Source organism: Balearica regulorum, chromosome 7, assembly GCF_011004875.1.
Source record: "Balearica regulorum gibbericeps isolate bBalReg1 chromosome 7, bBalReg1.pri, whole genome shotgun sequence".
Lineage (NCBI taxonomy): Eukaryota > Metazoa > Chordata > Aves > Gruiformes > Gruidae > Balearica > Balearica regulorum.
The window spans coordinates 33,077,284-33,094,134 of record NC_046190.1 but is presented as its reverse complement, the minus strand read 5'-3'; the positions used below and the strand labels follow the sequence as shown (position 1 = coordinate 33,094,134).

General features: G+C 40.0%; 1 protein-coding gene across 11 annotated transcripts in view; it reads left to right on the top strand.

Annotated features, from left to right (window-relative positions):
* ANK3 (ankyrin 3) overlaps nucleotides 1–16,851 on the top strand; it is a 369,687-nt gene that overhangs the window by 229,721 nt on the left and 123,115 nt on the right. For all 11 annotated transcript variants that reach the window (XM_075758815.1, XM_075758817.1, XM_075758816.1 and 8 more), the window contains 3 exons: nucleotides 600–785; nucleotides 2,577–2,675; nucleotides 15,095–15,193. In XM_075758815.1, coding sequence (XP_075614930.1) covers nucleotides 600–785; nucleotides 2,577–2,675; nucleotides 15,095–15,193 — 384 coding nt within the window. The remainder of the gene's footprint in view (nucleotides 1–599; nucleotides 786–2,576; nucleotides 2,676–15,094; nucleotides 15,194–16,851) is intronic.

Below are 16,851 nucleotides of genomic sequence, written 5' to 3'. Positions count from 1 at the left end.
CTATAGGAATTTTCATAAATGGAAGTTGTAGTAAAACAAGTGGTATACTGGGAGAATGTGGTATTCCTATTCAAATATTATGAGATTTTAAATCCACATATAAAATATATCAGAAGATAGAGCTGAATTATTTTCTTTTTCCTTCAAAAACATAGATTATAACCTGTAGCTGTGAGGCGAATGGATGATAATTTGCTATGGAGACATCATTAACAACTGTAATTTTTATATTTCAGCTTTTAATACCTTTTTATATAATTATACACTTTATTATATGCATACTTATTTATGTAAGTGTTAATTCATGAGTAATTTCACACTTTTTTCCCCAAGTCTCAGTCATTTTTCTTTGCTTGTGTCTTATAATTTTATGTTTGTTTGGGGTGCCAGAAAGGTGTGTTGATCACTTGGGACCTAATTCACAAACCCTTTACTCCAATTTCAGTGTCATTGCAGGGTATTTCTAATATGCACCACGTTATACTTTACGTTTGAATTTGAGCCAGTACTGTTACTAATGCTGAGGTCTCTTCCCTTCCCCTTCCTACTCCCCTGGAAAGCTTGGAATATGTGTTGAGAGTGCCCATTGTATGTTGCAGGATGGTTTCACGCCTTTGGCAGTAGCTTTGCAGCAAGGTCATGACCAGGTGGTTTCACTGCTGCTTGAAAACGATACAAAGGGAAAAGTCCGTCTTCCTGCCCTTCACATCGCAGCTCGCAAGGATGATACGAAGGCAGCGGCTCTGCTCCTGCAAAATGACCACAATGCTGATGTGGAGTCAAAGGTCAGTTGTAAAAAGAAACAAGGTTTGATTACATCCAGTAATTGCATCCAGTGGAGATCTCCCTTAGTGTGAAGTATTTTGCTGCAGAGTTACACATAACTTTCTCCTATAGCGTGTGATTAAGAATAATGTTTCATTTGCTTCCTTTGCCTCTTTCTCCTCCATTCCCTTTTTTGTTTAAATCAGGGTCAATTTTTCCTGTAGAAACTTTGCAAATGGAAAATAATAAGCAAAATATTAGAATTATTCTCTTGGGAATGAAAGCCACTCCTGCAGTGGTGTGCTATAGGTGTTGTACAATTAAGTCATTTGATTAGTTGTTTTTGCAATTGCTACTTTAAGAACTCTGGTAAACATGTAACAATTAACATTCAAAATACTCGATCATTCAGCTTCCATTCAGTCGAGCTTCCTTTGTGTGCTGATTGTGCTGTCATCTGAGCTGCCATGCCACGTAGCAATCATGAAGCTTTTTGCATCCATATCACCAGTGGTGAACTAACCGGTCATTTTTTCCCCCTCTTTGCTTCCAAATGTGTTAACCTAGATGATGGTGAATAGAACAACAGAGGTATATATAAATATATATATGCATCATCACTCCTCCATGACTTAGTGCTGCTGCATCATTTATTCCTCTTCCTTTTTGCATCGCCTTTTATAGGATAGATACTTGCTTTAGATGAAATGAAGTAGCATGTGCTAGAGAAGACTGTAGTTTAGATACCAGGGCTTTCTGCAGCTGAAACTAAGGTTTAAAAGTAAGAGTAAGCATTCTTGGGAACTAATTGCCATCATAAAAGACCCGTATTACGTAAGATGGAGTTTTCAGGGGCTATCATGGAGTATATGTTTATCAGATGTGTTAAGAGCTGCAGACAACCCTGTCATATTGTGCATCCAGGTCTGATTTTAGGCTTCTGCATGACACTTACCTTGATGGTGTCAGCAAACAGAATGATCTGAGAGTGGTTTTATATCTGCAAAACTCCTGAAGCAAGGCAGTGGCAGCTAGCATGGCTTGCTAACAATTTAGAAATGCATCTAGTTCCCATAAGGTTTCATACTTTGCAGGACTGATGGAATTGCTGCATGTTTTAGCATTATTTTAAAAGGAAGTAAAACTACTTAAACATGAAAATAAGTTGCTGAAGTAATTTTATCAGTAAGGCATCTTCTAATTAGGGTGGTAACTCATGGTGTCTGAACATAACCCAGTGTGATTGCCCACAGTGGGAGACTGATCTTTATGGTACTAACCCTTGGAAAAAAAATCCATATTAATCATTTAAAATTGTCTTTGATGTTGTTTTCATTTGCATCTACTTTGAATTTATAAAAAACAGTTAGCAACTATCATTAAATGACTTGTATCTGAACTTCTGCAAAGAATCTCTAAGAGATTTAACTTGCAAGACAGACATAATATCGGTAACAACTAGATATTTCTAGTTAGAAAATAATTTCTTGTAAAAGACATCATTGCTTTAATACTAAAATATTTTGCTGTTGTTTTTTTTTTCTGGAATAACTGAAAGTTTTATCCTAGTTCTGATCTTCTAGAACAATTATGTTAATTTTTTTCCCTCCTGCATAGTGATATGATTTTATTTAGACTCTCTGAGTGTCTATAAATAAACGTCAGTGAGTGAAAACTAGTACAGAATTGGAATGGTGACTTGCAGCAGACTCCTATTACTAGCTTTTGTCAATGATGTGATACAAATTTTGGAGTACCAGTGAGATATAAAAAAATAAGTATCTATTGGTTTTGTTTTGTTTTTTTTCCAGAGTGGGTTCACTCCCCTCCACATAGCTGCTCACTATGGAAATATCAATGTAGCGACATTGCTGTTAAATCGGGGTGCTGCTGTGGACTTCACTGCAAGGGTGAGTGTGAAATCTGAGTTATGCTTAGTTTGCTTAATCATCAGTTTGAAACACTTTTTCGACAAAAGTGTGGAAAAGGCACATTGCTCTTGCCAGCTGAGGGACCCGGCCTGACTGCTCTTGTTCTGTTACCATATGGTGTAAGGGAGGGTTCCCTGAGCTGCTGAACTGAACCTGAGCTCTAGTCGTCACCTTTGGAAACTTCTGATTTAGTCAAAAAAGAGCTGCTATTTTCATAGTTCCAGTTTTGTAAAAGGCAGACTGGGATTCAGTAAGATGAGTGCTTCTACCTGTGGCTGTAACATATGGCAGGAGTACTGTCTCTGTTGGATTGTCCTCAATATGCAGTTGTTTCCAATGAACATGAAGTGCAGGTGTTAGTAGTGAATGAAGCAGCTGCGCCTTCACTGCATATGTGAGATTCAGATGATACGTAAAGGAGATCTGAGAAACTGGAGAGGTAGAAAATGAAATGAGATATAGAAAAGGAGGGGAGTCAATAATGGGAGCTGCATGGCAGAAGCCATGGTAGAGTGGGGGAACTAACCCTCCTGACCTGGTAAGCTGTGTGCCAGTCACAACACAGCACGGGGAGCGACAGGGTAGTTCCTGAGGTGTATGAAAAAGGAGCGGGACCCAGGAGGGAAATGGTATAGGCTTTCCTGGTGTCCCCTTTGTTCACTCTGGGCTGGATGCAGAGCAGCTTCAGCTGCACCTTCTTGCTTGGGGAGTGGGTCCATCCTCCCACAGGCAGCTGGACTGCTCTGCAAGCCTGGGCCAGAGTATGACCATATCTGCTGTCAAGGGTCAGGTCTGTCGGAAGACCAAAGAGGAATATTAGAGTGAAGGAGTGTGGTCAGGATAGGGAGGATGTGGGAACAGCAAAATGTAAGCAGAACTGTAAAGGACAGAAAATGACAGAGGGAAGTTATGTATAGTTGTAAGAGCAGGAAAATAACGAAATATATATGGACAGGGATACAGCAATATGAAGGGCAAGGAAAGAGATTGTGCCAGGCGTGAGACCAGAGACTGAAGAAAGGTAAATGCAGAGGTAACACAAAATGTAATGAGCCAGGATGGAGGGCTAGAGAATGATTGGGTAGACACCATGAGGGCAGAAAGGTGAGTAGGTGCCATGAGAGTTTGCAAGGCTTTAAAACGGGAAAAGCTGGGAGAGTGTTTAGGGACATACAGCTAAATAGAAAACGGGCTAACATTCAAGATAGGTTAGTATTGGAAAATGCTGGAGCAAGAATTTCCTACTGAAGTTCTTAAAAAAATTGTTTACTCATTAGCTGCTTTAATAATGGCTTGGTCTGTATGAATAAAAGGATACCTATGGAATTTGTGCTGACACACAGCCAGGAATGGTTGTCAGTCAGAGTGCAACAGAACGTGGAAACGTGTTAAAATTCATAGTGGGAAACAGATCAGACTCTTGGCTAGAGAATATACATATTTATTCTGTTGGTTTCTCCAACAATCTGCCAACCAAGAAAGAGGAGGACCTGTCTATATTAGTTGGTCACTGGGTGGTGTGTGTGATATGGGTTAAAAAAAAAAAAAAAAAAAAAAGGCAAAAAAAAAAAGGCAAATGTGATTCCAGGTTATTCCAAGGTATTTCTGATATAGACCAATAAAACCACCAAACAAACAAAAACCCCAACCAAAATATCCCTATGAAACCAAACAAAAAACCGCAACAAACAAACTGAGGCTGTGCAAGAATTTGGCTCAGCAAACCTTACCATGACAATGCCAGGGAGGAGGTGTGGTAGTGGTCCCTAGGACAATAGGGAGAGAAACTCAAGGGAGCAAGAGGCGTTCAAACTGAAGGCAAATGCTGACATTAGAGTAAATAGCTATAAACTGGCCAGGAAGATATGTTATCTAGAAATTTAGATATTTAATAGTAAGTATTAATAATTAATATTATTTAATTAATAATTGTTTAATAATTACTATTAAATATAAGTAATGAGATTCTGGAGCATCCTTTTAATTAAAGTAGAAAAAGCAAAAAAAAAAAAACCCAACGTGTATTCAGGATGATATTTATGAGGGGAAATTATGTGTCATGGATAATTCAGCAGCTCCTTTTCAGAGATTTTGATCATGTATTGTGTTTATTACTTTTACAAGAAGAAAGTAATGCTACTGCTTAGAGCATTTGCCACATAGCAAAAGGCAAATTTTAGTATTTTCTTTTACTTTAGGTGGTATGTATATCTAAAAACTTGAATGCTTCTATAGTTAAGGAACAAAATTTACATGCAGCAAAGTGTTTATGATAAGCATTGCAAACCCATGAAAACAATACAATAATATCATGTTTATTTAGCATACAAACTACTATTTTACATATAGGACTTCTCATATTTAAAAAAACAACCAAACAAAAAAAAAAAACCCTGGACAGTTCTTTTTTAGATATTGTCTGTGATTAATAAGGGGAGTTGGTGGAGGGTGTGATAAAGTGGGAATAGAAATTTTGGACAAAGACAGACCCAGAATGTTTTACTTACACTGTAAGTAGGAGCACAGGCACGAAGTGTTGGTGCTTGGCCACTATTCATTCAACATAGCATCATTCAGTGATTTATTAACAAAGATAAATCCCTAAAGCTAAAAGACACTGTTATAAAGCATGATCCCAGTACCTGCTAATGCTGGTGAGAAGAGTACTAGCAGATACTGGGTCAAGCTGATAGGTAAGTATCAAAGGTAAGGATCAACTCTCATATATCCCCCACAAATGATGTTTTCCAAATCACATGTATCACTAAATGTATTTCATGTTATTGGTGAGAGGAGGGTCCCAGGTTAGATCCACATGAAGTTCACAAGCTAAGAGAAGATCTGGGGGTTAAGGGTTTCTGGGAAGCTTCTAACTGTATGTACTTTACTTTCACTGATATCGTTGACCTTTTGTTCACAAGTCCTTAAACTGACCAAATTAGAGCATTAAGGCATTTCATTGCTTTGGCATTCATTATTTGATTCGCTCTAATCATAGGAGCAAGGAAGATGAATGGGATCTTGGGTCAACTTTTTCTCACTTAGAAACAAGATTAGGGATTAGAAATGCTACTATATTAGCAATTAGCAACATTTAGTACCAGACCACTAAATACCATCTTCCTATGCTTGTTTTAATAAAATAATAAATCTTAGGCTTCAGCAGCTCTGTTCTGGATTAGGGGCACTGATGGAGAGCGCATCCAAAGTAATAAGGCCATCCTCCCCTCCTCTTCAAGATCTGGAAATCCCAGGTTCTCCCTCCATTAGTTGTTTATTGTCAGAGAGAAGCAGACTGCTCAGATAGCCGGGGATGTGCAGATGCAATGACATCAGCCCGAAAGAGCAGTGGGCTGATGCTGTGACTCAGAGCACTGAACGGCTTGTTTGTGCTTGTGATAGCTGGGTGGGGGCATCCACAGCGCACATCTCTACTGCATGGTGGTTGCAAATCTAGATAAAGTAGTTGTGACAGAAGGAATCGTAGCATAAATAACAGTAATATGGAGTTGAATTTTGTTCTTTAGTGCTTATCAGACTGGGGGTAATGAAAGCGCTTCACAGAAAGATGAGTTAGATTCTGGTAGAGCAGTAAATTTGTAGGCAAACGAAGCACCAGTGTAAGTTGAGTGTAAAGTACAATTATCAGCACCAAATAACAGGGCCCTTGCTTGATCCTTGATTACCCAAACTGCAAGGCAGGTAGAGGTAGTCCTAGAACAGCTACTAAAACTGACCCACAGGTACAGCCTGCCCACTGCCACCTCATTGCCTCTTGTTGGCAGTCTAAGACAAGCAACAGAGCAAAGACATGGAAGGACTATAACCCAACTAAAATCATACCGTGTGTTTGTCCTGTAGCTTTCAGAAGTACAAACTCTAGGATGGGAGCGTCAAATGCGCTTTGTGCTTTTGCTAACCACCAACCACTTTTCCTTTGTTCTAGTTAAATAAAAATGAATCAACACTACTTGTCTATCTCTCAATTTATGCTTAAACTATTTATGTTTAAACTATTCTGTGGAGAGATTTGAACAAGAGCAGAGGATTACGGTAACAGAAGATGCTTGTGTGGAAGGGGGCAACATGAAGACAAATGTGTCAGGGCAGGATAAATAGCCAGCTCCCACCATCAGTGTAGTGAAGGTGGGGAAGGGTGGAGAAAATGTGGACGGACATGTAGGATGAAGGCAGAGCTCTGAGCCGTAATTACATGGGCAGGTGTGGGGAAAAGAGGGGCTGGTGAAAGGATGTAAGAAAAAGGAGAGCAGACCTGTGGCAAAGGAGATCTCTTCATCTGCTGTGTTTTCAGTGGGTTACTGAGAGGCCAGAGGGAAGAAAGATGTTCCAGCAGTGAAGGCAGGGAAAGACAGGAGCTTGATGATGGCTCCCAGTGTGCGGGCAGGAAGTGAACAGCAGTGCTGTACTGTAAGTAAATGATGTCCCCAGTGATACGCAGTAGCAGCTGCTCCCCTCACCACCACCGATATATACCTGCCTGCACCTCAGCTGTCATATACTCCCTTGTTCCCTTCTTTCACTGTATCTAAGAAAAATAGGCATAGCTCCAGGAGCTCTTCCAGGTGTTACAGTATCTGCCAGCCTGTGCACCTGCTGACCATAGAGGCTGGGAGGGTTGGAAATGTACTGCTTTTGGTTTGCACTCTTCCAGCCCAACAATTGATTTCATGTCAGCTCTTCCATTGAACTTCATTAGCTCTTCTGCATCTGGGCTTTCTTCTCTGGCCTTGCTGCAAGTGCAGGGAAGATGACACAACGTGGGAAGTTCCCTGTGGGATGAATGGAGATCATTTCAGTAAATCAGTTTGTGATGCCCCTGATTCCACCTATTTACAGGGAGACAGCTCCAAGAACCTTCATAACCTCAGTCCAAGTGAAACTGGATCTCCTTATTGGGCTGGATGTTTGCCATTTTGTAATGAAGGAAAATTACTCCTTCCAAATCACTTGACAACTTGGGCTCAAACTCAGCAATAAACCTGTCACAATTACTGGCAGGGTATGCATTGGCTTAGAAGTAACAGGTATTTTATGTCTGTTCATCATACTTTTTCTGTAGTACATTTTAATGTGTGTGGCTATGCTTCTCTGAAACCCTTTAAAGCTAAAGAAATCCCTTCATTGTATCTCCATATTTCCCTCTTGTTTAACTGGGAGGCAATTTCGTAAGGGCTAAAGAAGTGGAGGTAGAGAATAAAGGGTAACTGAGCTTGAAGTTAGTCTCCTTTCTTAGCCAGATTAACATGGAAGTGCAGTCACTACATGGGCTTTGAAGGTTTGCAACAATTTGCAGGCACCATTCTCTTAGCTGGCAATGGCACCTGATGTTGGAGAGGTGTGGATAAATCCTGGTTAAAAACTGAAAGAAGGCTGAAGACCTTTAAGTCAATCTATTTTATCAGATTTTTCAGCAGGAAAAAGTAATTGTTGTTATTTTAAGAAAAATATTGTTCATCAGCCGCTTGTGCCTTTGAATCAAACTATCTGATGTGTTACCTAGAGTTTAATAATGTTCATATCTACTTCCCATCTTCTGGAACTGCCAACCTAGTGATTAATATGGAGAAGTGAAATCTACCAAGTTGGCTCTCCTCTTCCAGGCTTTCAGTTCAGGAGATCTGGTGTTGTGGCATACAGTGACCGAATGCGTAGAGAAAACTGCTGTGCTGCCATCCTAACTGCTGCTGCTGGACCTGTATGCTGAGAGAGGGGCTTCGTGCCATGGGCTTGACTTTTTTTACAGAATCAGATCATCTTCAGCCTGAGGTTGGGAGGGGTGCTGGAGAAAAAAGGACAGGTCACAGAGGGATTTCTTCCTCTGTATCTTTACTGCTCCCTTCAAATTTGCTCTAGACTGTCTTGCACTTTGATATCTAGGACTTGGAAAGGTGTATCCAGATACATGCTAAAGCAAGTTAACAGCTATTGGAAGGAATGAGAAACCAGTTTCCTTAGCAGCCTGATTAAACCTATGGCATCCTGTGCAAGAAAGCTCTTTTGCTATAAATTAGACTCCTGCAGAGCACCCACCCTTTCCCCTTCAGGCCTTGCTCGGGTTTTCCCAAGAGCAGTGCGCAGGATGGTCAGGCAGTTTTATCTGCTGCAGTTCCCAGACAGCTGCGACAGAGATGTGTGTCCAGTTTGCCCTGTGCTAATTCAGCAGCAAAAAAGCACAAGTCAGTGTTTCTCCAAGGCTTCCATGCAGACCAGGGAGGTGATGAAGGTGCTTTGAATAAACTGTATTTTCTGGGAATTATAGTCAGGAAAAAGTTATCTTTTGGGGGTTCAGAGAGTCTTCAGATATCATTCTTCTGTGTGAGATTATCTTCCAGTGCAAAGATCTGTCCGGCCCAGGTGAGGAAATGGAAATGCCTCTGAAGCTCCACTTGTCTCTGAGGAGCACAGAGCTTAGACAGGAAGAAATTGTTCTCTGCAGCTTCCAGAGCAATGGCTGAGAGAAATGTCTGTGACGCCCACATCTACTCCGTATTTGAGCAAGTCAGAAGATTCAGGTAGCAAGGGAATCCTCTACAAGATGACCTCTGTCCATATCTTTCTTGCCAAAGCAAGAAAGACATAGTCACTGTGCCATAAAGCTGCATCCAACTCTGCAAACAGCCTTCCCAACACACAGCACTCCTTTCTGTAGAGGAGATCTCAATTGCACCACAGTGGGCTTTGCCAGCAGGAAGTTTGCTTACTGGAAGGTTGAGAAAGGATTTAGTAATTTTGAGAGGGTGGCATGAGGACAACATACATTAATAATGACCCTGAGGCTGAAGAGCGGAACACCATTAGCCCATCAAGAAGAGCAGGCAATATGTAAGTGACAGTAACATAAGAGAAAAACATCTTTTTATTTCCCTAGTGGTAGTTTGCCATAACAGCTCCTTGCTATACTCTTCCTTCTTTTCTTCCATGATTCATTTTATACATCTCAAGCCTGAAGAAAGATAAGTATATGAGCGTACAAGAACTAAATTAGCACAATATAAGACTTTAAGTAGAGGAGAAAAAAAGCTGAAAAATTATGCACTGTTGTGAGGTTTCCTGGAAAGCATCTGATTATGTGTTTGTACCTATAATTTCTTTAATTTCTGAAAGTCCTATACAAGTCTCAGTGATCCCAGTAACTGCTACTAGAATATAAGACTTTTCTCTGTATAGGTTCTGCTGTGTTGTGGCTCCAATTCTGAATTGCAGGAAAATACAGGAGGAGAGAATATTGAGTATTTTCATATACAACATGTTGATGTAGCTGCTTAGTTGCATATGACAGTCTTCACGTGCATGGCACAATCTTCCCATACCTCCAGGAAATAGTAATAGTGATAATATCCATGCAGTGTTGTTGATAACAATTCCAGTATACGACACCAACGTTATGGTCTTTCGTTAAGAACCCCTAATGATGGGAGGGATTTTCCAGACTGTACAAGAATTTTCTGCTTTAGCAGTCTGGCTATTTTCAGCTTCTGTTTTATTCACACATTCTTTGTCCATATTAAGCTCTTCCCAGAGTTGAGAACTGAGAAGGACTATCTCACTAAATTCCAAATTAATCTCAACATTTTGGTAAAAACTGGTTTTTAAAAAAATCAAAGATAAAGAAGTGATTTTTTTCTGATTAAAACTACAATCTACTGAGGGGCTAGAAAGAGAGCTCAGAGGTGGAGGTAAGCTCTCTTATTGGTAGCGAGGAGACATCAAGTCCCCATGATGCTGGCAATGAGTCTTCACAGTCCCTACATGATCAGCCAGTCACTCAGCGTTTAAAACAATACAGCATGTGAATAGGAAAGGTTTGCCCTTTTTTTGTGTGCTTTTTTTTTTAAAGCTACACTTCAGAGCCCAACATGATACAGTAACTGCAAACATTTACTTTTCTTGTTTATTACCATCCTTATGCTTCTAAACTCAGACTGTCTGATGGAAGAAAGAGACAATCCTGTAGGACAGCATAGCATACCAGAAATCAGGGGGAATTCTTCATTTTCTAAATGCATTAAAATAAAACTATGAGATGTACCATGTTTGCACTCTGTCAATTTTAAGTTTTTCCCTATTTTTTTTTTCCGACTTCCTAACCATTCCTGTTGCTAACTTGTAATAGTATGGAGTAATTCTGGCTACTGTAGTGAACTGCAATAGATAATGCCACGTGTCAGAGGGGAGCTGATCTCATTTCAGACGGGAAATGTAGGTGGCTTATTGCTCAGCACAGGATAAGTCTGAGTTTTTTGAGTTTTCTTGTGAAGCTGTAGATCGAGAGATGCAGCTGAAAGGGCTTAGTGTTTCCTCTGATCAAGCACAAGCAAAAGCCACTGAGTGGAAAAGCCGGTCACTCTTCACCCATCATCTTTCGGGATGTTGTGTGACTCTGCAGGAGGGCACAGACCTTCTGTGAGAGGGTGGTGGCTGCAGCAGGCAGTGGATAGAAACAAAGGGAAAACAGCTATCCACAGTGTTGTGAGGTATAGAAAAAAATGGCCTGCATCCAATCTGTCATACTTGGAGCTATATACAGTTTCAGAGTACTTCAAGTCACATACCCCAGGAAATCTGCCAAGGGGGAGAGGAAAGGCTGTGTGCTAGTTCATAATCCTATGAGCGTTGAGCATTTATTGCATAGTTTTAGGTTGCTGTTCTCACAAGTTATGTTTCATATTCCCTGTAGAATTTGTTAACTCTCAAGTTGAACAGCAAGTTGGATCTTGGTGTCGAGGGGTCTACCTGAAATGTTATCTAGCATTTGATATTTCAACAGCGAGGGCAAGCAGCACTCCAACAGACATTCTAGATCTGAACCACATCTTTTAATGGCAACTTTTTGAAGGCATGTCAGCTTTATTACTGCAGGAAAACATCTTCAAAAGTTTCTTGATTTGCTATTCTATCTTAAGAACAAAGGGAGAAATTTATAGAAGATCAAACAGATAAAAATAAACTGAAAAGACAGCAGATGCTGTTCATTTACTCAAGAATTCAGAACCTTACATTTGGTGGCTATATTGTTTGCTGATACCACAGTTTTAGTGTTAATAACCTACACCCAAGCTGCACATATTATGAAGCTTTTTTTATCTCTAGTTTCTTGTGACAAGTACAAACAACTCAATTTTGAGTTGCTTGCTTTACGTTTTGTCATCAGAAACATTAATAATGATGTTGTCTAAGGTTTATTCACTTCTCAGTTCATGTTCTTAATTGTCAGATGAGAGATGGGAAGGAGCCATATGCGTGATATGTCTAGCTATAATTCTTTAAGGCTTGGCACAATACAGTATTGACCAAAGACAAGTTGCTTGCCCTGAACTTCAGTGTGCAATTATTCAAGCATTCACATAACACATCTTTCCATCTGCATGGAGTCAGAACTCTCAGCCAGCAGAATTATTACTTCATATCGTTCGCTACCAGTAAAAGCTCAAATAGCTAAATGTCAAAATTAAATTCTGAATAGAGACCTGTCCCCTCTCTTTTTCTCCCCTTCATTTCCCCACAGTGTTTTCCTGAGCTCTTAGGGCTGAAAAAGGCTAAACATGCTTTTTCTTCTTTGTTTCTTTATTTTTTTTTTATTAACTGTCTGAATAGGTTAGTAGAGTACGATGAAAACTGCATCCTCTTCCCAGAGAGTGAGTGCTGCAGTGCTCTTTTCCCAGGAAAGAGGAGCTGAGTTTGATCATCCATAAGGACAGATATTTCACCGGCCATATAGGGTTTCATTTGCTTGATTTCTCCTGCTCAGTTCCTCATTTCAGGGTAGCTGTGTGCAGTTGGTTTTCCTAACAAACTATGTCTAAAGTGATCGCATCCTTTATCCATCCATCTCTTTCTCATGTGAACTTGCTGCCTGTTTTCAACCAAATGTAACTCAAGGTTTCAAGATCCTAGAAACATTAGATTTATATGTTTTTCATAAAGACAGGAGATCAAATGAAGGAAAGATGGATTGCTAGCTCTCCAGCTTGCAGAAGTGAGCTCAGTCCTTATTTGGTGCTGGAGAATCTCCCCATGTTCCCTGCCAGTGTGCTTGCCCACTCTCAGAAGCTGATAGAAAACTGCTCAGGGAACAGTACTAGTTCAGTACTGACAAGAAATATGAAGATCATTTGAACAGGACTCCTTTTTGACCATGAAAATGAATTTGTTTTCCACCCCCCTGTTGCAAGGAAGCAGTGTAACTGAAACCTTAACTACTAAGTAGAAGTCATGTCTTGGAGTTGAGGTGTGTATCTGCCAGTGCTCATCCATCTGCTCTAGAATCAATGCTCCTTCATTTAAGGCAGTAGGAGGTTTGAATGATTGGACTGGCAAAGAATTAGATCCAAAGTGGATTCTTTTGTGGTTGTACTTGCCTCTGTGCTGCGCTAGAATGATTTAGCTTGGTGTCAAGATGAATGAGAACCAGATTTCTAATAGGTATTTCCTCTAACTTTTGTAATGCTGTCCCTTCCTCCTCCATTTCTTCATCGATGCTTAGAAAAGACATTTTTTCTAGTCTGTGTATGATGCAGTACGTTATTAGTAGTTAATTATTTTGATGTATTAGCAAGGCATTAAGGTCTATTAGACTGAGTTGACCTCTTTTCCCATCAACCCTGGCAAGCAGAAAAAGGTGGTCCTTCAGTCTAAATTATCTGCAGTACCCTTTACTTGAAGACATGACAGTTATTTCCTTTACTGTTTTTTCTCAGGAAAGTAGAATTCGTCTCTCTCCCTCTGACCTTGATAACATCTTTTCTCCTGAGAGGAAAAGCAGGAGTATCTCCTCATAGTTGTGTTTTTGCTCTTTTTTCTGTCCTCTTTGTGGCTGATGGAGTAATATACTGACCTCATATTATATCCAATATAAACTCCCAGTCAAATAGAAATAATTCTTTTTTCAAAACCAACTCAAAAATTTCAAGTTAAGCAAACACACAGTTTCACATGCCTAGGAGGACTAGGTATAGCATAGTTTTTATTTAATGCGTTAAGTATCTTTTTTGTTTTACTTCACTTTTTAAAGAAATGAGAAGCCACCCTGGAATAGTAGTTGCTATGATGCTATAATGATCATTAATATTGGAGAAAGAAGCTCTGTCATTTCATCGTGCTAAAATGTATTTTACCTCTGTGATAATATTAATTAGCACTTTCTAGTAGCTGTGTGTTAGCTTCATAGTGAAATTGGGTGTAAATGAAAATGTAGCATACTGGATTTAGGTACTCAGCATTATTATTAAGCTGTGAGTCAGCTTGTCGTATCTGAGAGGGGATCTTTTTTCAGTGCTGGTTTTCTATCACTCGACTCACCTGCAGTTTTGAGGAAGCACTATTAAATGGTCTGTTGGCCAGGTAAGACACTTGTACCACTCCCCAGCTATTCAAGGCAACGGGTGCCTTTCTAATTCAGTCAGCCATAAGACACATGCTCACTAAAATTTACTGCTTTCTGCGCAGTCACGGGGAAGCTGGTTCTACGCAGACAGCTGTTTGCACTGCCCCTGAATATACAGAAACATGTTCTTTAAAATCCTATTTGTCTTCATACAGTAGCTGCATGCTCTATTTAAATCCTTTTATTTTTACTTGGCTCCATATGATCAAATATATACAGGATGTGGCCTTCATACACCACAAGATAAAGGATTCATCAGAGCATGAAGAAACGTCCTAGCTACCTCTTGTTAAAAAAGTGTGCTTGTGTGCGCACTCATTGGTTATGTAAGTGTCCTCGATGTGCAGCATCGCTGTGTGCTGCTGGCCTGCCAGGCGCCACGCAGGGAGGCACATACACTTATTTACAGTCTCACTTGAAGTACGGTATTACGTCGATTAGAGGAACAAATTCGGTAGACGAAATTAGTGATGTAACTGAAATGAAGGGGCTTACGAGGCTTTCAGAGTTTTCTGATAATATTCAGAAACAAATAGCATTGGCATCTTGTTGCTTTTGAATTAAACCTACAGATGTAATGGTTTTATTTATTTTTCATAGCTCCTACAAGGCCTATGAAATTGTGAGATATGAAACCTTATCATTACATGCTCAGAAACAACCACAGCTGAATTAAATTGCTAGGGTTTAGTCAGTAAAATTGCATAAATTTAACTCATATAAAAGCCGAGAACTGAGGCACGATCGTATCTTCTTACAACTTCAACCACAACTTGAATGTTTGACCTCATAATATATATGTGAAGGTATCAGGCCAGTAATTCAAATATGTGGATAAACACAGCTTCCCTTTGTTTTCATGCTCCCAGGGAAACAAAACTGTGTTATGCTTTAGCAAATTGGGCATAATTCATTCTGTGAGCAAACTGATTGTGGAGTTCACAAAAGGAGGATATATGGATACTTACTTTCATGGGTTTTTTTTCTTCCACAGAATGATATCACGCCATTACACGTTGCATCAAAGAGGGGAAATGCAAATATGGTCAAACTCCTACTTGATCGAGGAGCTAAAATTGATGCCAAAACAAGGGTAAGCTTAAATATGAATGCTGTGAGTGACTGTGTGGAATTCTTGCCTCTGATCTGTTAGTTGCTGTGCAGCTTAAATCATTCATCTTCCTGGCAGGCTACCATAGCTGCACTGCATTCCTTTTTTATAAAATGGTTGCAGTAGGATGCTAACAATTTACATCTCTTAAAGCAGTGTGTGAAATACCATGTATGGCAAAGCTCAGAACCAACAATTTTCCATGTTCTCTGTAGAGCATTTAATTAGGAGCTGCTTCTAGCTACTTGGGGGTAGAGGTGAATGTACAGGAAAATACTAAAAGACAAGAATTCAATTCAGGTATTTCAGAATTTGAATGCTAAAAGGATAACTTGGAACTGCAGTGTGTGTTTGCCTTTCATTATCCCTGGGGCAGCAGTGTCACAGAGCACGATGCTAGTACTGAGTCTCACACAGCTCAGCTTCTGTCTGACTGGGTGCTTAGCCGCTGGCTTGGATCTGTGAACAAATGCGCTGGGCGTAGGGATTGTTTCCATCAGGTCAACACCTGACTTGAATTGCTGAGTGACTTAAAAGCTCAATGCACACGGTTATAGCTAAGTGCTGCAGTTAAAACCCAATCAAACCAGTTTAGGGATATTTTATTTACTTAGTGGCAAAAAGAGAAGGAAAAAGTTCAAATGTTTGGAAGTAAACCTAGAACTAGTGGTGCTGTGAGCTCTCACAGCAGTCTTTGCAACACGCTCCTGTGCGCGTGAGGTAACCTTCAGGAGCTGTGCCTGTAACTTTTTGGCAATTGTCATTTTCTTGAAATATTAGCTTATCGCCTATGCAACTTCCATTTTTAATTATTATGTATAATTTCTACCAGAATAATTCTAATCAAAACAAAGGTACAAACTAAGAATCTTTTTTTCTGCAGTTATTACTGTATCCACATGTTTCTGTTTCATTTTCTAATGTTTCATCAGTCACTGAGATTCCCTGCAGTGCTTGTTGAGGCACATTTGTATTTTTTATTTCTGTAGCAAATTCAGAAATGGGGTCAATTTATTTTCTCATCTCTTCACTATCTCCATATATTTTTCTTTAGTAGTGCTTCCATTTACCTTTAGAAGTCACTCATGATTGCTTTGTAGAATGTTTCTGTTTTTTCTAATTGGGGAACATGGGAGAGATGACTTTTCATGAATAACGTGAACAGTGGGTATAGTTTCTGGACTAAAATACCAGCCTCCTACGTGCTTCGTGGGGGCTGCCAGGCTGAGGGGCGTGGGCCTACCATGTGGTGGGGAGGGCCACATTTTGGTGATGTGACAGATGTGCATTTGGTCAGAGCAGGGAGAAAGGGACATGGCAAGGGACTATTTGCTTCCTCTCTGCAAGCATTTATATGGCTCACGGCAGCCAAAACATTGGGGACCACTACTTTAAATAGTTGGAGTCCAGCTTGTTCTTTTCTTTTAGTTATGAAAATTCATGATCTGCTTCATTTTCTGTGTAACAGGCTTCAGGATCAGACATTAGGATAATTTATGTAACTAAAAATACAGGCTGGGACGGAAACAGGATCCAGGAAGAGGACAGAAGCATTAACAGCTCCTGAGTCTGGCAGAGCTTCCCAGTGAGGCAGAAGGCAATGGATGAGTGTGGTTCACGAAGTGGTGTTTTGTTTTTTC